General features: G+C 49.6%; 1 protein-coding gene across 2 annotated transcripts in view; it reads right to left on the bottom strand.

Moving 5' to 3' along the window:
• PDXK (pyridoxal kinase) overlaps nt 1-24,540 on the bottom strand; it is a 66,266-nt gene that overhangs the window by 24,908 nt on the left and 16,818 nt on the right. For both annotated transcript variants that reach the window (XM_049874976.1, XM_049874977.1), the window contains exons 2-5: nt 21,528-21,582; nt 4,484-4,588; nt 3,461-3,544; nt 2,277-2,323 (exon numbers count right to left, since the gene is read on the bottom strand). In XM_049874976.1, coding sequence (XP_049730933.1) covers nt 2,277-2,323; nt 3,461-3,544; nt 4,484-4,588; nt 21,528-21,582 — 291 coding nt within the window. The remainder of the gene's footprint in view (nt 1-2,276; nt 2,324-3,460; nt 3,545-4,483; nt 4,589-21,527; nt 21,583-24,540) is intronic.

The following is a 24,540-nucleotide window of genomic DNA, read 5'->3' as shown; positions in this document are numbered from 1 at the left end:
CTTTCTTCCGAGGTGCCTCTGGGTGCACTCAAACCTCCAAGCTTTCAGTGAGCAGCAGAGTACGTTAACTGTCTGCACCACTCGGGGACTCCCTGAGCTGGGTACCAGAAGCCTAAATCATGCTCTTCTCTGTATGTACGTAAGTTATGGTTAATAAAAGTTAACACACCCTCGGTCTACTAAGTGTTTGTCATTAAGTTGTCTGACAAACCATTCTACAGGACAGTTTTCTCTAGTTATCAGATACATTTAAAAAGAAGCCAGACCCTGAAACGTACACACAAAAAAGGTTGAAATGGCAAATGTTTTGTTATATATATTTTTATCACAATTAAAAAAAAAAGGACCCAGAAGCCAAAACCAAACGTAAGGATCTGAAAAGGCTTATTTAGCTTTATGGAATGTTCTGCCAGTTACAAGTTGAAAAGTTCGAGTTAACACATGCTGGTTTTGAATCTTTTTCCATTGCTTTGTTCCTGAGGAGCCTCCCCCTTGGGTTCGACCTTTGTGCAAGGTGCTCCCAGCATATGAGGCAGCCCCGAGGGAGCACTGGACCATCAGGCACCAGACATGGGCTTGGGAGGCATTAGGGGGATGGGTCAGGTGCAGCCAGGGTGGAACCCAGCCCCTGGCCTGTCATACTGCTTGTCTGAGCCAGATGCACTGAGTCATGTCTATGCTGGACTTGGCTCACAAGAGAACATAAAGAAAATCAAAATCAAGAGAACATGTCCCAGGGTCCCAGTAAACTGGACAGTGTCCTCAACTCTTTAGGATCCAAACATAAGAGTGTCTGCTGGGTGGCCTGCAGCAGGCAGCAAAGAGAGAAAGGGAGGGAAGTGCAGAAAGGGTGCTGGCACACGGAACCTTCTAGAAAACAGGCCCAGGAGAAAGGGTGTGAGCTAACTAGCCTGACTCGCTGAATGAAATGCCCTCTGACACCGTAAGTCCCACCACTGCCTGAGTGGGGCAGGGACACGGCTGCTGGGGCCAGCTAAGAGCATGGGCTCGGGTGTGCCCTGGTGGCAGTGAGGACAGCTGACCACCAGCGCCCTGTTCCCAGTAGATCTGTAGCACGTAACTGTGGCAAATCTGAACAGCAACGACAAAGGCGGCGTATACAGAAATCACGTGCCCACTAAACTCCTGAGTGGAAACTCTGATGGAATCATCTTCAGTCCCTCCCATCTCTAAAATCTGAGACTTCCGTGACGGCCACAGGATGATTTTTACTCATGGCTTCCACATTACCCACTTCATAACCCAGTATTGTAAGTCGCAGGTATAAACTGAGGCCTGCTGCCTGATTCTGTATGGCCGCGGAGAAGAATGGTTTTCGCGTTTTTAAATAGCTTAGGAAAAAGAAATCAAAAGAAGAAAACTAGACAAAATTCCAGTTTCAGGGTCCACAAATGCTTGAGTTTTACTGAACATAGCTGTGCCCTTTCCTGTATGCGTTGTTCATGGCTACGTTGTCGCTGCAACACAAATAATATATAACAGGGATGTCTGGTCGGCAAAGCCTAAATGATTTACCCTCTGCCCTTTCTAGAAAACACTTGCCGCCTCTGCTCTAAATCCTGCTCCTTCCTACAAGGACGATGTCCCTACCCGAACAGCAGCAACTCAACAGGTGAGGCTTTTAGAGAGGCTCCTGAGTTCCGGGGAGGGAGGTTGGCAGTGGTTCAGGGAGTCCCTGGGTGATGCAGTTAAAGCACTTCGCTACCAGCCAAAAGGTTAGTGGTTCGAGTTTACCCAGAGGTACCCAGAAGAAAGGCCTGGTTGCTCTACTTCTGAAAGGTCACAGCCAGTGAGACCCCGTGGAGCACAGTTCCACTCGGCACACACGCGGCTGACATGTGTCTAAGTCAACTCAAGAGGAACTGTCTGGGTTGGCGGTGGTTCCCTGGTAGAATTCTTGCCTTCCATTCAGGAAACCCAGGTTCCATTCCCGGCCAATGCTCCTCAAGCACAGCCCCTCCCGCCTGTCAGCGGAGGCTTGCTCGTTGCTACGGTGCTGAACAAGTTTCAGCAGAGCTTCCAGACTAAGATGGGTTAGGAAGAAAGGCCTGGCGACCTACTTCTGAAAAACAGCCAGTGAAAATGCTATGAATCGCGGCGGTCTGAGCCACTGTGCATGCGGCCACCACACGTCAAGGGCTGAGTCGGGGCTGAGACCTGGGCTGAGTCCAGGGCAGCTCACAACAGCCACCTGGGTTTCAGATGAACAGAAACAGCTGCACTCAGCACACTTAAGCACACATGGACTCACTCACCATGGCGCCTTCGCCATTCCACTTGTCCCCCATCACCGGGTCACACACTGCAGAGACACAAAGGCTCTTTATTAGCAAAGCAGCAGTGACAAGTAACAGACCCCTGACATGCTTCTTTAATTCCATGTACATATCAACGCACAACTCAAAGCCTGGGGAGAAATGCCGCCTGCTATTCTCATCCTTTATCCTGTTATGTGGCAGGATAAAGTGCTTTGGCTAACTGTTATTGAATTTATTATCAATTGCGCATCTCTCCTGAGTGTGACTCAAGAACATGGCCACATGTTCCCCAGGCAGGCACAGCCTGCCCCCTGCCTGGCCCCCAGCCTGCCCACCCTCACAAGCCCGCTCCTGGCAGCGGTCACAGCATAGACAGGCAGACTGCCCTTTTTAGACATGCATTAGGCTGGCGAGGTCTAAGGACGAGTCCTGTGTCCCCAGGAGAGAAGCCTCAATCATGGAATTGGGGCTGGCACTGCAACGCCTTCTCTGAGGTGATAAAAGCAGATTCGATGCTACCAGAGCCTCTGAGGGAAGGGCACAAACACAGCAGACCCAGGACGTGGCCCCGTCCTGACAGCCAGGACAGTGCGTGGTGGGGAGCACACCCGGGTGCTCGTATTACCACCTGGACTTGGGTGGGGGGTCACACAAACTGCTAAGGGACCCTTGAGAGCCAGATTACACAGGCCTGATCCCAGGGGAACAGACTATTGGGCACTGAGCTGTCTTTTACCCAGCGAGTCCTGTCACTGTGGGATGCCTGGGGACCACCGCTGCTGGCCAGTGGCTACAGGTCAGATGGGCCTGGCATGGGCCTTGGGTCTGCACTGGCTGGCCGTGTGTTCTTCTAGGGTGTCATCCCCACCCCACTCTCTTTAGGGTCAGTGGTGGTTACACACTTCACAGCTTCAGGGCCTTGACGCACTGACATTGATTACCGACATCACATCAGGTCCTCCAACACGGATCTAAGCCTCTTCCCCTTCCAGGGTTTTGAAGGCCCATGTTCTTGGGGCCCAGCAGACACAGAGCTTGTGGCTGGGGGAGACGGAACATGCAGGTAGCCCTGAGGGAGGAGGCTGGGCCACCCATCCCAGGGCTCCGGCTCTCCCACAGCAGCACGCAAGTGGTCACTATGCCTGGCAGTAGAATCCAGGGTTGGGCGGGGCAGCACCTACCGTACACGAGGCTGGTGTTCTGCTGCTTCAGCTCCTGCACTATGTCCACCACCATGGCCAGGAAGGACGCATCCCGGGTGTAACCTGCGAGGGGAGTCCCAGTTACACTCAACCACGGGAGGCCCTTCCCTGAAGGAGGTTCACACCAGCCAACCGCGGCAGAAGAGGGCAAAGTGGCCATCAGAACCATGCCACCCAGGGGTGCTGGGGCCAGTCTCAGATCTTCCGGCAAAGACCACGACCCCATCTGTAGTCTGGGAGGGGAACGGGACATGTCCCAAAAGGAGTGTAACATTTCAACTGAAAGGAAAAAGCTGTGGGTGGTAGAAGTATGAGTGATTTTTTTCCTTCTTCCGTACTTTCCATTTTCAATAATAAGCATGTGTCACATTCAACTAGATATAAAAATACAAATCAGTATTACTTTTACCACGTGTCTAGTTGAGGAGTCCCCGAGTATCACAAACAGCTAAGCATTCAGCTGCTAACTGAAAGGTTGGAGGTTCAAGTCCACCCAGAGGTGCCTCGGAAGAAAGGCCCAGAGATCTACTTCCAAAAAATCAGCCATCGAAAACCCCACGGAGCCCAGCTCTGCTCTGACACACACGGGGTCACCGCGAGTCAGAATTCACTCAAGACGGCAACCGGTTTTGGTATGTAGTTTACAAATGAAACCAAGGCAATAGGTGGTAGCGGGTTGCCTACCTGTATGCTTTCACACCCACCCTTCCCATCCTGGGCAGCCTCCCAGACCCCACCTGTCCCCTCTGACAGGTAGTGGAACAGTAGTATGGTCCCAGGTGAGGCAGTGACTTGGCATAGCCCAGGGTGGTCCTCAGACCCCCAAGGCTACCAAGGTGTGATGGTTCCTTGGGCGCCACTGAGTTTTGGGGGTACACTCCAGTCCCTCCCTGAAGGGCATGTGAAGTGGGGTTGGAGGGTACCCTGGGCCCTTCCCCCATCCCACCCTGGCTGTAGCTGGGCCCACAGGCACCCCGTGCCACACTCCCTCTGGGCCCTTACCTGTGAGCACGTAGTCATACTTATTCACATTGTTCAGCTTGAGGCCTTCGTACAGCTCGTGTAGCTCATCCGAGTTCAGCACTTGGCCCTTCCAGTGGGTGTAGCCTGGGGGGAGAATGGGCACTCAGGGCTCTGACCCAGGTACGCGGGTGAAGTGCAGTGCACGCTAAAGCTGTGCAACTTCCTGGACAGCAGGCGTGTGTCAGCCATGAACAGCTACCGCCCCGTGGGGCTGCTGTAGGCCTGAATGAAGTCACCGGGACACAGTGCCAGCACAAGCTGTCTGTCTGCCTCTCTGTGCCTGCCCACCTCAAACCCCTCCACCTTGTGAACGCACATGTGGTGCTTGGCTTTCTGGGCTCATTACTACTGCTGGCATTAGCGCTCTCCAACGTGTCCATGGCCAGGTCCTTCTGAAATTACTCAAACGCAGCAAGGACGGCACTGACGTAATGATATCACATTTACAGGGGGTGGGGTAAGGACACACTTGGGGATGGCCGTCTCTAGTGAGTACATCTTGGGGATCCTCTCCACACGTCACAGTCCGGCCACATTGGTCAGTCACTTACACCTGGGTGGTGGGACGACAGGGCTTGTCACCTCCCTGGCATACTGCCTGCACCTACAAGGTTGCCCTGTTACAAGGAAAGCAAGCCTTCCACGAATCCCGACAGAGACCAACGTGGATCAGAATCAGCCTGACCCAGGAGTGCACCCTATCCTGGGCCCCAACAGGCACCCAACCAGCAGATGCCCTGCACCCTATCCTGGGTCCCCTCCCAGACACCCAACCAGCAGATGCCCTGCGGTGAGATATGGGCCCTGGGTGTGCGGGGTGCCCCACTTGGCACCACTCAGGAGGGGCAGGCCAGATCACAACAGACAGCCTATAACATAGACACCCCGTGTTTTACCAGTGAAAAACCAGTCCCAGCATCCCTGATGCCACGAAGAGTCCTTCCAACACAGATGCCTCTGAGCCTTGATACACAGACCTCTGGATGGTGACTGTGATGGACTGAATTGTGTCCCCCAAAAGTTACATAAAGTCCTAAGCCCTGAACCTGTGAATGTGATCCTGTTTGGAAATAGGGATTTTATTCTGTTAATAGAGTCATACTGAAGTAGGGTGGGTCCTAAACCTAATCCCTTCTGAGTGATGTGTTACAAAAACAGCAGAATAGATACAGAGAAACGCATGCAGTGGGAAGACAGATGCCATGTGAGGATTCCATAAGAAGTCCAGAAATGCCCAGACAGTGCACTTTGGGAACTTTAGGATTACCTTTAGATATTCATAGTAATGACGCTAGTAAATCCTGGAAAGGTAATGTTACATTTGTTACACACTGTAAAACGAGAGTCAGAAGAAAGCCCACTGGCCCAACACTCAGGATAGGGTTACCCATACCCGTTGCTGTCGAGTCGATTCCAACTCATAGCAACCTTACTGGACACAGTAGAACTGCCCCATAGAGTTTCCAAGGAGCACCTGGTGGGCTCAAACTGCTGACTTTCGCTAGCAGCCGTAGCACTTAAACACTAAACCACCAGGGTTTCCAGGGTGGGGCTGGTAGCTTTAATTCCTACTTATGGTATAGTTGAATTGGAGAAATCTTTAAGAAATTTGTCAATGACTATGGGTCAAATAGCAGACGAGGTTGCTAATGGGATGGAAAGACGACAACGATCTCTGACCTCATTAAGCCAAGGTGACATGAGATAATAGAATAGCCTTAGATTTTTTGCTGGTCCAAGAAAGTGTAGTCTGTGCTGTAGCAAATACCTCTTGCTGCATTTGGATACATAACACAGGAGAAGTAGAACAGGATATACATAGAATTAGATGGCAAGCTCCTTGGTTACACATTATAACACCCTCACAAACACCAGATTTATTTTGCTGGTTACCATTAGGAATAAGTACATTGGTTAGATCACCATTGCAAGGAATAGTAATATTCTTAGTCTGCATCCTGATAGTATATCTCCTATTGTATTACACACTTAAACAGCAAAAGAAGGCCTTGGGCTGAAATGTTGATATACATCGATTCTGCTCATTTTGGCAAAGCGACTGATGAGAACATCACTGTTACTTAAGATCCTGGTGAAGAACCAGATGGTACCTGATGGAAAACCAGCTCCATGCAAAGTTTAAAGAGCCTGCCATGGCCACCATCTAGGAGCCTGACTAAGTCCAGGCATTAATCATCAATGTGTTATCTCCAATCTCGATCAAAAGGAGGGAATGATTTAGAAAATAATATTGGAGCGATTACTCCCTGTTCTTGAGCATAAAGAATGTGACCTAGCTGGAGCTGGATTTACAAGGACACAAGGTATAAAGACAATCGCTAGGAAAATCTTGGAAAACATCTTTTAGGGAACCATTCACACAGACAAATCATAAAGAGAAGACCCACATACTTTCCACTCTTAATATTTATTTTTAATTAGCATTTAGTGAATAGAAGATTTGTTGGACCAATGAAGACCCTCCTGACTGTCTTTACTGAAATCCGAAGCAATGATTATTAAGACAATAAACGTTGAATCATGGTGATTTGGCAGTTTTAAGCCAACCTGTGAAAAAGTGAAGCTTTAAATGATTTTACACATTTGTAATGTTAATATATACTGATGAATCTGTTATGTTTTTCGGACTAGGGCAGACACGGCTCTGGCAGCATGCTTGTCTGTTTTCTACCTTTGCCTCTTTGAATATATGCCAAATAAAGCCTTTAATTTTTGCTTTACTATAAAAAAAAGAAAGAAAGAAATGCCCAGAGCTATAGAAGCTTAAAGAGACCAGAATCTTCCCCTAGAGCAGACAGAGTCTAGCCCTGCTGACGCCCTGAATTCAGATTCCTAGCCTCCAAAGTGTGAGACAATAAATTCCAGTTCTTTAAAGTCCCTCACCTGTGGTACTTCTGGTATGGCAGCCCCAGGAGATTCAGACACACCCCTCCCCATCTACAAGGATTTTCCCCTAGAGGCTACGTGCCTAGGGGAGATAGGGCCATGGCTCTTGTTAGGCGTGGGTGCTTCCGCCAGGCTAAGGATTTTCCCCTAGGGGCTACGTGCCTAGGGGAGACAGGGTTATGGCTCTTGTTAGGCGTGGGTGCTTCCGCCAGGTTCGGCCTGTGCATGCTGGCTGAGGGCCAGCTTCCGTAGGGAAAGGATCCTGGTGGGGGAATGGTCTGCCTCTATGCCTCCCATCCAGGCTGCCTAAGTAAAGGCCTTGGGCCCAGAACATTCTCCACTGAGAAGGCTGGGAATTGGGTCGCTCTCTCTCTCAGTTCCTGCTCCTTATCAGAGAAGTCTTCCCCCTGTTCCAGGCACACAGGAACGCTCTCTGTCTCTTGTCACGCAAGGTATCATATGGTACCTGGCCAACCCTACTTCTATATCTGTTCCTGGCGGGGAGGGAATGGGGTCTCTCAACTATGGAAGGAGATGGATGAATTGAGAACATCTGCTCTGCAGCGGCCACATGTGGGGTGACCCTGCTGGCCATGGACGACCGGTACCCTCTAGTGAAGCTGATCTCATTCTGCCTCTTCTCTATGTGAGTAAACGTTTGCCACTCACTGGTACAGCGTGTGTGTGGTTTTTTGCTGGTGACTGCGAGCCCTGGGTGTCGACAGCCTGGTGCAGCAGAGCAGGGTTGCTAGAAAAGACATGATGGCGTGGTGGGAAGCAAGGGCTGGTCAGTTGACTCTTCCTGGGATGATGAAGCTGACAATGCTGGCCTCCCTCTGGGCAGACAGTGACAAATGGTACTTAGATAATCGTCCCACTATATCTCGAGAGTCACAGACAATGTCATCTACTCTCACGGTGATTGTCATCTCAGGGGTCACTGATTGTGGCTCAGGGGATTCTGGAGCCACCGCTCAGGGTACGCCTCCCAATTCAGGCTGATAGCACGGCCCAAATGAGACTGGTTTTTACTCAGCACAGAACGAACGGTGGTATTGCTGAAAGTGAAAGTGTTGAAATGAGGACTGATGATACTATTTTGTCTCGGATGGCACTGGAGGCCTTCATGCACCAGGGCCCTCCTCAATGTCAACACCCCTATCTTTGTTGTTACCTCCTGGCATGACCGTGGGATTGAGGGCTAGGGGAACAATCCCCTAGCCATTGCTCAAAGCCCTCCAACAACGGGACTGGAGATAGTTGGAGGGGCTAAGCAGGTCCCTTGCATTGAAAACAGCCTGTGACACCCAGTACAAAGTAAGAGTTAAAACAGCAGGAAAAAAAAAAAAAAGAGTAAAAGGCCGTTTAAGATGACTTGTGTTGAGTGGCCTTGAAGAGACCTCAGAAGCCCTCTCAGGAATTCACTGATAACTGTTCCTGTGTTACAACCAAGTAGCAATACAGTCACAGAGCCAACAGCGAGGAGAAATAGGAGAACAAAAATGGGAGAAACCACCTCCCTGTTACCGGGCAACTGGGCTGAACCCATGCTTGCTCTTGGTGTGGTGGGGGCGTGGCTCCACGAATGACTCAGGGCTCTGCCAACTTTGCCCAGACCTTTATGCTTTCAGAAATAATTAGGACCGAGGATTAAGCCTAGGTCCCTCTGTCACCAGAGAGGACCAAAGGCCTTGTGTTACAATTAAAGTTCGAGGAAATGAAAAGAATTGTACGTCTTGGGTTTTTAGATACCCGTTCATAGGTGACTGATCTCTGTAACGCCTGGAACCAAGATGAGCAAAACTTCTGGGTCTGAGGTCACCACATTGAGGCCCTTGCCCAAGGCTGACTACGGGTAAGTCCCTTCAGGGCCCCTACAAGCCTCTGTTGTATGTACTGATGATGTTGATATATTAATATACACTTCGGTAAGCTTTGGCCTCCAATCCCTGAAGCCAATTGCTGCAGTTAGGGCCGCTTTAGTGGCGCACACGGGAACCAGGACGTGGACTACAGCTGATAGCCTGGCCATTTGATCTGGCCACTGACAACTTGACATATAAAGCAAACCCCTACGGGGATGAGACATCTGGATAAAAATCAGTTCTGCTCCTGATGAGCTTTTGTTACCTGCGTGGATGGTCACCAGAAAGGCCCCTATGCTGAGAGAAAAAAACCACTCACCAACAGAACGTTCTAGAGAACTAACAGCAGAGGCTGAAGCGTCTTCTGCTCCACCACAAAGAGATGTGCAACAAACTACCTCCTGGATTTAAGAGAGGGCAGTCCATGGAGATTCACACACTGTCCCAGGCTGGGCCTACAGGCATGGGCCGCCACTGTCACCAGCAAACGCCAGGCAGCATAGAAAAGCGGAGCTGCCTACTAGACCCTGGCCAAGGCTAAAACCTGCCCAGGAACAGACTCCTGAGCCAAAAGGCCAGGACATTCTTAGCAGGTAAATGATATGGGGCCTCTCATCCTATACAGAGACTTCCACTGGATCTTGAATGAACTCTTTATGCCCTGTATCACCCCCAAGCCATGGGGGCAATTGAGCACCTCAATGGACAGGCTTAAACAGCTGATGGGGGGGATAAGACCACCCCAGCCTGAACTATCCATCTCAGGCAAGCAGTCTGAGCTCTCAGTTCAGCAGTTCCTTGCAAGGGCATTTCTCATTTGCGCCGTATATTTGCTCAAACTGTCTATCCTATAAAACGTCTGTCCCGTTTGTACACAACTGCTCCTGACAAGAGACCTGGTGTAATAGGATATAATTGAAACCCGTTTTGATTATGAAATGGGACACACAGCTAACAGGGAAATACACCTGAATCTTGACACCCAAGGAGGCGCGGGGGAGGGAAGAACATTAATGATCTTTGTTCTTTCAGAAAGTTCTGAAAGCTTTCCTCTTCCTCCTAGAGAAGAACCCCCAGGGTGCCTTTCCACACAGCCATGACGACCACTGAACTCATGAAACAACGGATAATGCCTGTGCACTGGTATCTAAAAACCCAAGACTTAAAATTCTTTTCATTTCCTCATTGAACTTTCATTGTGACATAAGGCCTTTGGTCCTTCCTGGTGACAGAGGGACGTAGGCTTAATTCTTGGTCCTAATTATTTCTGAAAGTATAAAGGTCTGGGCAAATCCCAGAACATGGTCAGCTACACTTAGGAGACTGATACTCTGATGTCATGGACAGACACAACTATATGGAACTGCCTGCTTCAGGTAAAAAAAAAAAAACCCCACTGCCATCGAGTCGATTCCGATTCAGGTAGTCCCCCAGAAATAAGGACTAAACTGAATCATTTAGGCTAAATACCCCAGGGCAAAAGGCCTCAAGCTAGAGAGAGCCACACTGTAAACTTTGTTAACTGACCAATTGAGTACTGTAATGTTGTAAACTTTGTTCTCAAAAAACTACATATGTCCCCTCTACTTGTATGGATGTCTTACTCTATGATAATCTACATGGAGTATGACATTGCCATGCATGTTTGGCCATACTGAACTTGGAGGGGGTGGAGGAGGACCAGGTAGTTGCCTGATCAGAAATTCCAAGCTCAGTACGTCCAACTGTCATGGATTGAGTCATGTTCCCCCCAAAATTTGAGTATCAACTAGGTTAGGCCATGATTCCCAGTACTGTGTGGGTGTCCTCCATTTTGTTATTGTAATTTTATGTTGAGAGGATTAGGGTGGGATTGTAACACTACCCTCACTCAGGTCACTTCCCTGATCCAAAGTAAAGGAGCTGCCCTAGGGGTGTGGCCTGCACCATCTTTTATCTCTCAAAAGATAAAAGGAAAGGGAAGCAAGCAGAGAGTTGGAGACCTCATACCACCAAGAAAGCAGCACCAGGAGCAGAGTGCGTCCTTTGGACCCGGGGTCCCTGTGCCTGAGAAGCTCTTCTACCAGGATAAGGAAGACTGAAGACAAGGGCCTTCCTCCGGAGCCGACCGAGAGAGAAAGCCTTCCCCTGGAGCCGATGCCCTTAATTTGGACTTGTAACCTACTAGACCGTGAGAGAATAAACTTCTCTTTGTTAAAGCCATCCACTTGTGGTATTTCTGCTATAGCAGCAGTAGATGACTCAGACACCAACTGTTGTTTTTTTTTTCCACTGGAACACACTTCCTGGGGGTGGTTTGTGGTTCCAACGAGAGGTGATGCTACCTTCAAGCACCTCTCTCCTGTGGGACCCCATGGAGCTGGGGGTGGGGGGAAGGGAAAGTACAATAAGAACATTGAGGCACTCAAATGTTCAGTACAGGTGGATGACATCGTAAGCTACGGTAAATGTGTTCAGGGTGTGACTTCTCTTCTGTGAGAAACTCAGGGTCAAAAGCCTTGGGTCCCCACAGAGGTCACTGCCTCAATATGAGGACAGAACACTTGGGCAACCCTCACCTCAAGTCCCAAAGGAGATAGGAGAGAGGTTATTGTTAATGCTATCTCTCTCCTCAGATCATCTCACAGTGATGGACAGGGCTCTCACCCGTGGGCCCTCATGATATAGGCTTTTGCCAGAGCCACCAATCAGACCAACTGCTGACTCTGATAACATATGAACCGAGATGACGAGTCATCTCCGCACACTGTTCCAGTGGATCTGTCAACAAGGTGGACACCACATCGACCGACTGAATGTGTAACCTGATATACTGAGGAGATCATGTGGCCAGTAAATACTGTTGACTCTACTACTCATAGAAAACATCTTTTTGAAGTATGAAAATTGCTATGGGGAGCGCTCCAGCTTTAGAAGGAAATTTCTCTCTCTGTGTTAAAAACACAAACGGCACGGGGCTGCATGGTTTGACTCTGAGAAGAGTACTTTCGAGACTGAGTTCAATGTTACTCTGGTGTAGTGCAGTGAAATACTTAATATGGCCCTTCTAGCCATAGTCCTGTGACTCCTAACAAATGACTGGGTGGGGTATGCAAAGGAGGTGGTTGTGGCCCACCGAGGTAATAGGATAGCTTGCTAATGCAAATAAGGTGAATGGAACCCTATGAGTGTGTGACCATGCAAATTAGGTGTATGGAACCGTAGCGAGGGGATTGTTCAGTTTTGCCATTCCACTAGGCTTAAAAGACAGCCAATGCCAGAGCAGAGGGGGGACCCAAGGACAGATGGGAGCACACTGTGTCTTTTGGGCCCAGGATCCCTGCACTGAGACCCTCCTAGACCCAGGAGTCAGAGAAAGAGAGCCATAACACCTGAGATGGCAAGAAGCCAGTGGCAGAGAAAAGACAGCAACAGAGGCAGCAGAACCAGGAGACCAGCAGGAGATGGCCTGGTGGGCTTCCTGGCCCACGGAGTGAAAAAGTTGAGGGCCACTGGGCAGGAGGCTTGCTGGCAGAGTGAGGGGTGCCTCTGGGCACTTGATGGAGCTAGGCTTGCTGAACCACGGAGAAAGAGCTGAGTACCTGCGGGCAGGAGGCCTCTTGAGGAGTGGGGTGCTTTGCGACACTTGTAGGTGGAGCTAAAGAGCTCCGTAACACTTGCTAAAGCAGGGCAGAGGGCAAGAGGCCTAAGGCCAGGGAGGCCTAGGGCCTGACAGGTGTGCTTGCAGGCACCGCTGATAAGAGGCTGCCCTGGTAGAACTATATACCGAGTCCTTCCTTATCCTGAATTGTAACCTGTTACCTCCCTAATAAACTTCATAACTGTGCGTATGGCCTGTGAGTTCTGCGCAACGAATTATGGAACCCAGCAGAGTAGACTGTGCGTGGTAGGGCTGGTTGGAGGGTGGAGGCATGGCTGGCCTCTGCGTCACAGGAATTAGCCTTGGGTTCACCACGCCGATAATGATTTTCTGTCCCTTTTTGTGAAGTTAGACAAGGAGGTCAGATGCCTCAGCACTGCCATTTTTACCTCTGGACACAAACAACTTGCAGAATATGACCAGGTGGTCTGGTGTACATCGAATGATTACATCAAGTTTGAATTAACGTGTGACAATGGCGATATCTTGTTTAACGTGCTGTTTTAACATAAATAAATCAGGACGTGTTAACAAATAATAGCAATGACATTCACAATATTGGACAAATTCAGTTGGCTTGGATTAAGCCACCAGTAGGATGGATGGTTGGGATCTCTCCTCTAAGCAGGCCTGATAAACCTGCTGGGGACAGTCCTACTAACCAAACCCATCGCCACTGAGTCAATTCCGACTCATGGCGGCCCTATAAGACAGAGTAGAACTGCCCCATAGGGTTTCCAAGGAGCGGCTGGTGGATTCGAACTGTTGACCTTTTGGTTAGCAGCCAAGCTTTTAACTGCTGTGCCACCAGGCCCCCAGTCCTTCTAGTAACCCACATTAAATGCTGCTTCAAATGGCGCACAAACATCACATCCATCAGGGTTGTGCACTGAACCACGGACACGCAGCTCAGCATCCATGATGGGCGATGGGCATACCAGGACTTCGTACTGCTCTGCTTCTTTTTCTGGCAGCCTGTTAGCAGGTGGATTGTTGGGAGAATGCCTCTATACCTTCTATCTGGGCTGCCTAAGTAGAGGCATTGGGCCCAGAACATTCTCTGATATGGAGGCTGGGATTTGGGTCGCCTTCTCTCTCCCAGTTCCTTCTCCTTACCAGAGAAGCCTTCCCCCTGTCCTGGGCACCCAGGAACTCTGTCTCTTGCTCATGTGTGCGCACCATACCACACCTGGCCAACCCCACTTCTATATCTGTTTCCGGCGGGGAGGGAACGATGTCTCTCAACTATCGCACAAGATGGGTGAACACAGGACATCTGCCCTGCACCGGCCATATGCAGGATGAGCCTGCAGGCCATGGAAGGCCGGTGCCCAATAATGAAGCTGATCTTGCAGTTTCTTCTCTAAATGAGTAAAGCATTTCCTATGCACCAACAGATACCTTTTACTGGCCATTGTGGGTTCTGCCATGACAGACCCATTGGTCCCGCCAGGAGCCCTCATGAAGCAGTGTGGCTGGAAGAAGTGCCCAACTACAGCAGTCGTCTCAGTGATTCTTAGGCCTGGTGTGCCCTCCAGGGCCGTGGGCAGGCGGGGTGCCCCCATGTGTTCTGCAGCAGGACTCCCACATACATGGTGCCCAAGAAGCTGACTCACCCTGGGTTAGCTGGCTGAGTGAAAGCCGGGAATCCTGTCCCCTCTGGTCCTGCCTGTCTCTGATAGTGGCCCAGCAGGTTTTAGCTTCAGGAATGTCTGGGGCTGCCACAAAGACTGCAGGTGGGCTGGAGTGTGGAAGGAATGCTCCTTTCTGTTCCTTGGATTTCTAACATTCTTCCAACAGGGTGGGGCTTAACTCAACCACAGGTGCAGGAAAGAAGGTGAGAGGCCAGCACCTTTTCAGGGCAGAACACTACCTCCCTTTCCTAATTACACAAGGGGGGCTTGGGCTCCACACCATATAGCACCCCCCTGTCCAGCCATACCTTCCCCATGATTCATGTGGGCCCAGGGCCCATGAGTACCTTCGAGAGCAGAAAGGGGATCAGCTCAGAGGGTCTGTCCAACTCTTCCACTTAGAGATGGAAACAGAGTCCAGAGAGGCTGAGAGAGTCACCCTGATGGAACAGTTGCTTTCCACCCCCCACTCACTGGGAAGTCCTGGTCTAGCTGGCCCCCTCACTACCTGCCCATTGCTTTGTCCCAGTCCCCAGCCTGTGTCGGCTCTCTCCAGCCCTGTGAGGCCCTGTGTCCACCCCACCACCCTCCTCAGGGGCTGTCACCTACCCACCCATCACTTGACCTGTCTGCCCAACCACCAGCCCAGGCTGGTGTGTGTTCCTTCTGGAACCCCCAGGGCCAGAAAGCTTGGGTCACTGTAAGCTCGAGGAGTAACTGAAGAACATTGGCCGGGGCAGGGGCAGAGGCCCCTTCAAAGCTGGTGCTGTCCTGCAGGAGAGGCCATGGGGAGCAGGTCCAAGGTGGAAAAAGTACAAAGGGGGGCAGCCTTGCCCACCTGAGGGGGGCTTTAAGAGCGGGCTGTGGGAGGTGTGCAGAACAGCTGGCATGGCAACCCTGACAGCTGCCCTTAGAAAAGTCTGTGTGCACAGCCGGTCCTGGGCGAGAGCTTGCAAACTTGCATTTGGGGAGGGTTCCCACCATGCATTGATAAGCAGGGCCCACATTGCCTGAACTCTACAATGCAGTTTTTCTTAGGCTGGACCCTGGTTTCCTTCCGGGAATCGTGCTAAATGCCATGCAGAGGATACCTCTATGGCCAAAAACCCCACTAAAAACCCTGGGCACCAGGTCTCTAATAAGCTTCCCTTCATACTTGTTGTCACAGCTCATTGCGTGGGAATTAAGCATGTCCTGTGTTTTGTTTTGTTTTTTTTTTTTGGTGTGTAGGGGACCCTGGAGCTTGTGCTTGCTGTCCCCCAGACTTCTCCCCATGTACCTTTTCCCTCTGCTGATTTTGATCTGTGTGCTTTTTCTGTAATAAATCAGAGCTGTATGGCTCTATGGTGCGTCCTGGGAGTCTTCCTGGCGAATCCCTGAATCTGGAGGTGGCCTTGGTGACCCTGACACAGTGGGAGTCCTGTCTCAGGAGCACCAAGGATACCCACCCCAGTCCCCTTATAATGTTCCCCCAGCCTCTCTCAGCTCCCAAAGCCTCCCTACCCCAATCCCCACCTACCTTTCCCGATTAATCTAGACCTTTCCTACCCCGTGGTGTGTTCCCAAGACCGGTAACATCAGCATCAACTGGGGCTTTCCCAAAATGCAGAATCTGTCAGGTCGATTCTGACTCACAGCAACCCTGTAAGACAGAGAACTTCCCCCATAGGGTTTCCTAGGCTGTAATCTTTACAACTGCAGGTTGCCTGGTCTTTTCTCTCGCAGAGCTGCGGATGGGTTCAAACTGCCAACTTTTTGGTTAGCAGCCCAGCACTAAACCACTGTGCCACCATGGCTCCTTGTGCAGAGTTTAGGCCCTCAGAAATCTGAATTTTAACACTTTACACACACACATTGGAGGAACACTGATCTAAAACATGGTTTGGCAAATTTATAGCCTGTGCATCAAATCTGGCCCACCACCTGTTTTTGTACAGCCTGGTAGCTAAGAATAGTTTTTACGTTTTTAAATAGCTGGGAGGGAAAGAAAAATGATAAGAGTGATACTCTGTGACGTAAGAATCATATGAATCTAAATCTCAATGTCTACAAGCAAAGTTTACATTTTATTGTAACATGTTTCCCTACATTCTGTCTGAGGTTGCTTTTGGGCTAAGATTGTCTGAAGGTTGCAAAAAGTTGCAAAGCCTACGATATTTCCTACCTGGCCTTGTCTGGGCAAAGTGTGCCAACCCTGTTCTAGAACATCTGCTCACCCAGGAAGCCAGACTCTGGCTTCAGACTTCAACGTGTTTTCTGGTCAACATGTGACAAGGTCCTCAATATCATTAGCCATTAAAAAAAAAAAAAAAAGAAGAAGAAGATGCAAATCAAAACCAGAATGTGATACCATCTCACACCCACTAGGATGGTTAGTGAGGAAGGCTGGAAACCCCTTTCTCTCTTGGACCCGCAAGATGGCTGGCCCACCAACAACTAAAAAGGTTCAAGGGTAGCCTGGAGGACAGCCAGTTCCAACTCACCCAAGGACACTGACCTGCAGCCCCGGGGGCCCCTGTTGGCCTGGAATCCGAGGGCAAAGGGCAGCAAAGTCTGAGCCAGGTGTGCTTATGTTAACTAATACTGATTATAGCACAACACAACATTCAGAAATAAATCTGATTATATCACTTAATGACCAAACCAGTTTGGCTCATGTGTATTTAAAAAAAAGGAGTAGGGTAGTCCAGACGACCATGAGAACACTAGGATTCAGGGAAGCTCAGTGGATCAACAAGCTTTTGGGGAATGCCTCTGCGTCTCAGTGCGCCACACTCACAGCAAAGCCAAAGCAGGGAAGGGCTTTCAATAAGTATAGCGTTTCCTGCTGAATCAGGCAAGTCATTCTTCCTTCTCAACTTATAATCCCCCCACCCCAGAAAACCTACACCCCTAAGTACTGCAGAACACCCTCCCTGTGGGTGAGTCCAGACACGGTGTCCTCCCGTAGACCCACTGGTGCTTGACCAGGCTGTTTCCTGAACGTGCCATGCTCTCAAGGTGAGTCTAGGTTCCAAGAAATTCAGAAGAGGCAACGTGGGCTGTTTCAGAGAACTGAGCGGCTTTGTTCTCCTGCCACCACAGAGTGGTAGAGTGGGCCCGTGTCCTATCAGCTTGAGGGCACGGGGTTGACATGTGGGCGGGAAGCAGGCTAGGGGGCACCAGGGCATCCAGGGACGTTGCCCCAGACAACCTGGGGGTTTTCTGAGGACAGGGACTAACCCACACCCTATGACTCAGTAATTCCACTCCAAGGTTTCTCTGCCCAAGAAAGACTTAGAATCCAAGTGCGCAGATTCTCTGCAGCACTGAGTCCCCCCCCGCCCCATTTAAGCTTTTCATGATTTTATTAGATAGCAAGAACTCCATGACCATTTCTGATAGGCCATTTGAGAATGACTTTTGCAACATCCATTTTTTTTTTAGGTCGATCATTTATTATGAATCTTTAAGTTACGAAATGAAGTCAATTTTTGTGGTTGAGAAGAAAGTTCAGGGAAATAAAATCAGAAGTAAAAGCCATTGTAATTATTTTCCACTTGGAGGAAAAAAAAATCCATTTTGCTGTACTAGGAGAGAAATTCTTGGCACCCACTACACGAATTGTTACACGAGTCATTCTCAACTCCCTTTTTTTAAAAAAAACTTATTGCGCTTTAGGTGAAAGTTTACAGCTCAAGTTAGTTTCTCATTAAAAAATTTATACACATATAAATTTTGTGACACTGGTTGCAATCCCCGCAACGTGACAGCATTCTCTCTCCTCCCACCCCAGGTTCACTGTGTCCATTCGTCCATTTTTCCTGTCCCTTCTTGCCCTCTAGTCTTGCTCTGGGGCAGGATTTGCCCATTTGGTCTCATATATTTGATTGAAGCACGTTCCTCACATGTGTTATTTTATAGGCTTGTCTAAATCTTTGTTTAAAAAGTGGGCTTCAGCAGGGATGGGGGTTTGCGGACCATGGTTTCAGGGGACATCTAGGTCAACTGCATAATCAAATCTATTAAGAAAACATTCTGCATCCCACTTTGGAGAGTGGCATCTGGGTCCTTAAACGCTAGCAAGCGGCCATCTAAGACGCATCAATTGGTCTCAACCCGCCTGCAGTGAAGAAGAATGAAGGACACCAAAGACACAAAGTATTTATGGGCCCAAGAGACAGAAAGGGCCATGTAAATCAAAGGCTACATCAGCCTGAGACCAGAAGAACTAGATGGTGCCCAGCTACAACTGAAGAATGCCCTGACAGGGAAGACAACAGAAAATCCCTAAAGGAGCAGGAGAGCAGTGGGATACAGACCTCAAATTCTCATAAAGAGACCAGACTTAATGGTCTGACTGACACTAGAAGGACCCCAGAGGTCATGGTTCCCAGACCTTCTGTTAGCCCAAGACAGGAACCATTCCCAAAGCTAACTCTTCAGACAGGAATTGGACTATAGGATAGAAAATGATACTGGTGAAGAGTGAGCTTCTTGGATCAAGTAGACACATGAGACTATGTGGGCAGCTCCTCTGTGGAGGGGAGATGAGAGGGCAGAGGGGGTCAGAAGCTGGCTGAATGGACATGAAAAGAGAGGGTGAAGGAGTATGCTGTCTCATTATAGGGAGAGCAATTAGGAGTATATAGCAAGGTGTATATAAGTTTTTTTATGAGAGATTGACTTGATTTGTAAGCTTTCACTTAAAGCACAATAAAAACTAAAAAAAAAAAAGTGGGCTTCAGGAATGGTTTCATTTCTGAGTTAGCAGAAGTGTCTGGGGACTATAGTCTCTGGAGTTCCTCCAGTCTCTGTCAGACCACTAAGTCTGGTCTTTTTTTGTGAATTTGAATTTTGTTCTACATTTTCCCCCTACTCTGTCTGGGACCCTCTAATGTGATCCCTGTCAGAGTGGTTGGTGGTAGTAGCCGGGCACCATCTGGTTCTTCTGGGCTCAGGCTGCTGGAGGCTGCGGTTCATGTGGCCCATTAATCCTTTGGACTAGTATTTGCCTCGTGCCTTTGGTTTTCTTCATTCTCCTTTGCTCCAGACAGGATGGAACCAATACATGAATCTTAGATGGCTGCTTGCAAGCTTTTAAGACCCCAAGCATCACTCACCAAAGTAGCATGCAGAACATTTTTTATGTACTATGCCAATTGACCTAGATGTCCCCTGAGACTATGGTGCCCAGCCCTCAGCCCTAGCAATTTGGTCCCTCAAGGTGTCTAGATGTGTCTAGGAAACTTTATGACTTTGCCTTGGTCAAACTGTGCTGATTTCCCATATACTGAGTGCTGTCTTTCCCTTCACTGAAGTTGACACTTGCCTACTACCTGGTTAGTGATTCTGCCTTCCCACCTTGTAACCATCAAAGAATTTTTTTTCTGTGTGTAAACCTTTTCTTGAGTTTTTATAATAGTGGTCTCATATAATATTTGTCCTTTTGTGATTGACTTATTTCACTAAGCACAATGTCCTCCAGATTCATCCATGTTGTGAGATGTTTCTCGGATTCATCGTTCTTTATCATTGCGTAGTACTCCACTGTACGCACCATAAATTGTTCCATTCATTTTTTAAAAACGTTTTTTACATGTATAATTTTGTGACATTAATTACACTCACCATGTTGTGCTATGATCACCATTACCCCTTTACAAATTTTCTATCACCCTAAACAGAAACTCAGTGCCCCTTAAGCAATAACTCCTCATTTCCTTCCCCGCCCCCCACCCCCAGTCCCTAGTAACCACGAATACACTTTTGTCTCTATGGATTTGTCCATTCTAGACATTACATGTAAGTGGGATCATACAATATTTGGCCTTTTGTGTTTGGCTTATTTCACTCACTACAATGTTTTCAAGGTTCATCTATGCCACAGTATGTATCAAGACGCCATTTCTCTTTATGACTGAATAATATTCCATTTTATGGATGTACCACATTTTGTTTATTCATCTGTTGGGTTGTTTCCACCTTTTGGCTATTGTGAATAGAGCTGCAGTGAACACTGGTGTACAAGTATCTGTTTGAGTCCCTGCTTTCAAGACTTTCGGGTATATGCCTAGGAGTGGAATTGCTGGGTCATATGATAATTCTATGCTTAACTTTTTTAGGCACTTGTTTCTAATGGAGAACATCAGAAGCCACCTACAGGTCCTCCCACCTCACATGGTGGACTACAGGGTAACAGTGAACACTCCACGGGTTTGCTCTGAGCCAGGTGCCAGTCCAAACACTTTACTCGATGCATCTACTTACTTCTCACCACCCTAGAGGAGGTGCTGTGTTCACCAACCTCATTTTACAGAGCAGAAAACTGAGTCATCGAGAGGTCACATCACCTGCTCCAGGTTACATAGCTATAACGAGCAGGGATTCAAATGCAAGCAGTCTGCACTTGAAGATAAGTGTTGTGGACTGAATTGTGTCCCCAAAAAAGAGAGGTTAGAGTCCTAACTTTCCTACCTGTGAATGTGACCTTGTTTGGGGAAATAGGGTCTTTGAAGATGTCATCAATTAACAAAAGGTCATTCTGGAATAGACTGGGTTCTAATCCAATGAGAGTGGTGTCTTTATAAGAGAAAGGGAGAGACATAAAGACAGGGTGACAGAGGAAGGAAGCCACGTGAAGATGGAGGCAGAGATTGGACTGATGTGTCTACAAGCCAAGCAACGCCAAGAGTTGCCAGCAACCACCAGAACGGACGAGGAAGGATCCTCCCTTAGTGCCTTCAGAGGGCGCATGGCCCTGCTGACACCTTGGTTTTGGACTTCTACCTCCAGAACCTTGAGGGAATACTTGTTGTTTGAAGCCCCCCGGTTTGTGGTACTTTGTTACAGCAGCCTGCAGATGCTCATAAAATGAGGCCCCTGCAAGGCCTCCATTTCCTGCCCCTAGAACAATGAGGTCGGATCCCAATCCCTGACGGTCTACTCCTCATGCCCACCCTTACTGGTCTGGATTACTCCTCTGGTCAAGGCATTACCTGTGTGGTTTGAAAACTGCACAGAGTTAATGGTGTCGATTTCAAATCCCAGCACCTGCAAGACAGACAGAAACGGAACCAGGTGTAAGAGAGCTGTGGACTGTACTGTACTTAATCCATACAGGCCCTGGGGCTGGCTTGAGCTGCAACTGGGGAGGCACAGAGGGAGGCCAGGCACCCTCCAGGCAGTTGCGGGGCAAAGGTCACGATGTGGTTGGTATCAGGAGCTTCTCCCGAGCCAGACTCAACAGTGCAGTTCCAGGGCTGCCATGCCTGATTAAGGGCCTTGCTCTCTTCTTTGTTCAAAAAAGCTGCTGGGGAGCAACCAGCAGGCAAGGCGGGGTTGCAGAGCCTAGGGTAGCCTGCTAGGCCACACAGGAGAGGCCCTGGGAACATTTCTGAAACCCACCAAGCCAAAGTGCTCACGGAAGCCAGGGAAGCTTCTGTCTGGACACTGACAATAGACATAGGACTGTCTTTGCTGGTAGGACCTTGGCTTTGGGCCCTAGCCCTGTGAGGAAGTAGCCCAGGGCTCCAGCACGTGAGCCAGCTGGGCAGAAAGAAGGCCCAACACCCATGCCTCAGGTCCCCCTGCAGACGACCACAGCCAGGCTCACAGCCACAAACCACCTACGAGTGAGGGATTGGCCTCGGCATGTTAAGCTACCGCCACTGGCCCTCACTGGGGTCAATTCAGCCACGAAGGACTCAGCCAGGACTGCACACAGAGTCCAGCTGCCGCCTGACCCCCACTGCGCAAGTCCCACGTACCCTAGAGTTCTTCTCCAGAGAGGGCGAGGCGGCGCCTCTTCCAACACTGGGCTGCCAAGCCACAGAGGGCCTTCTGGGGAAGAAGGAGTTCCCGTTGTCACGAGAACTACACCACAGCTTTTAACAAGTTTACTTACAGCATACAGAGCAGTTTACTGAGAAAATGTAAAGATATTGCTGAGTTAAAAACCTAACTTTTTTTTTTAAACGTAGGAGTTCTTTTTCAATGAAAGGGAAAAAGATTGTCCCAAATGCCTAGCTATCCACATGAGCAAATGCTGACAACTGTTCGCCCTGTGACATGGGATAGCGGGATTTATCTTTTGCTGATCTTTTTTAAACCTGTTGCTGTCAAGTGGACCCTGACTCATGGTGACCCCGTATGTGTCAGAGGATACAGGGTTTTTCACTGGCTGATTTTTCAGAAGCAGATCACCAGGCATTTCTTCTGAAGTGTCTCTGGGTGGACTCAAATCTCCAACCTTTTGATTAGCATTTGGGGGTGTTAACCATTTGCACCAGCCAGGGACTCCTGCTTTACTTTCCTGTTTTTCCACGTTGAACAGGTAGAGGTCCAATAAGCCAGTCTGATTGGCAGGACTCACCCCAGCTAGGACCACCACAGGTAGACCCAGGACAGCGGCCTTGCATGGGGATGCCTTCCCTGCTGGTGGCAACATCCTCTCCTCATCCCTCCAGGCTGCTCGAGGACTCCCACTAAGCAAAAGTCCTTGTCCAGGGCCTTGTGTCCAGGGTAAGGGACAAAGCCATCTAGACACTCTGCTGCCCACCACCACAGGGCAGAAGCGGAGCAAATTGAAACGAATCCATGCGACCAGGTTACAGCGAGTGCGTGAAGTCTTCCAGACCCCAGGGGGCTGCCGGTAACCCCTCCCACAGCATCAGAAAGGGCACCCCTCTTGAGAGCAAAGCAGTTAGTTCCGTGGTCCGTCAGTAATGGGGGTGACATCCCTCAGGCCTTTTGTACCCTCCCAACCCCACATGCACAACCTGGCCTGGAGGTCGGGAGCTCACATATAGACTCCAACTACACTCTGTCCATGGGACCCTCAAGTCCAGGTCCGCTCTCAGTCTGGACCTCGGAGCCACATGGAAATAAGTCATGACAAACATGTTTCCATTGGAGTCATTGTTGAGAGCTGACTTGTCCCAAACGCCCACAACAGCCCACCACCGGGGAGGGTCCTCATCCCTGTCTGTCCTCAGCTGGTATGTGGGCTCAGATGAGAACTGGGCCAGGCCAGGTTCACACAAATCCATGCCTGCCATCTTCCAGGGTGGGCGTGATCAGCACTGGCCCATGCCTGGAGATCCTGAGGGCACCCACGGCGAGTCCCACCCAGCACCCCGCCCCCCCCACTGCCTGACTGTCCCCTCTGGCCCAAGCCCATCTGCCCAAACTAGCCCACAGCCCCCCACAGCCCCTGTGACCCCCTCCCAGGCATCCCAGAGGCCCCTCTATCTGTGCTGCCTGACACAGCAGCCAGTGGCTGCTGCCATCTGCAGGTGGTCAGGGCTCCATGAGTGCAGGGACCTTGTTTCTGAAGTTTCCCATTCAGGACACGTGGCACAGATCGATGCACGCAGGGCAGACATTCCCCATGTCTTCCTCATCTTCTCTGTGGACACTGAAGACTTAACCACTGTGTGCTGTGAAGACTTATTTCTGCTACTCCAGAGTTTGTGAACCCACTCAGCCCATCAGCGCCTACCCGGCCCCAGCCCTTCCTTGAGCCTACTAGTCCCAGAGGATATTGAGTCTCCTTCTGTCCCCTCATCCACTCTGAGCCAGGTCTGCGCAGACATCGTAAAGTTCATGTCCCCAGCTGATACCTCGAGGAGGCCAGATTGGCCATCCTAGGGCTGCCACATAAGACCCTGACCAAATGATCTCGTGAGCAGGGGGAGTCAAAATTGTGAGGAGAGCTGCTGCTGAAGGCCGCCTGGGCAGGGTAAGAGATGGGCTAGGACTCAGGAAGAGGCCAGCTCAACTGCCGAGCTCAGAGAAGAGATGACCAAGACGATATGTCTGACCACAGTGATGAAGAGAAAGAGTGTTATAGCCCTTTCAAGTCAACTGCGAGGACTTCTGGTTAAACATGGCAGAAGGACCTTTTAGATTTCAAAAAACGATAGCTGAGGAATTTCCTAAACCCAACCCACAAGAACAAAGAAAGGGAGGAGACACAGCAGGTGAGAGATTTCACAAACTCTGGAGTAG

Source organism: Elephas maximus, chromosome 2 (genome assembly GCF_024166365.1).
Source record: "Elephas maximus indicus isolate mEleMax1 chromosome 2, mEleMax1 primary haplotype, whole genome shotgun sequence".
In the NCBI taxonomy this organism is placed as follows: domain Eukaryota; kingdom Metazoa; phylum Chordata; class Mammalia; order Proboscidea; family Elephantidae; genus Elephas; species Elephas maximus.
Note: the sequence above shows the minus strand (reverse complement) of the source record. Positions and strands in the feature narration are given on the sequence as shown.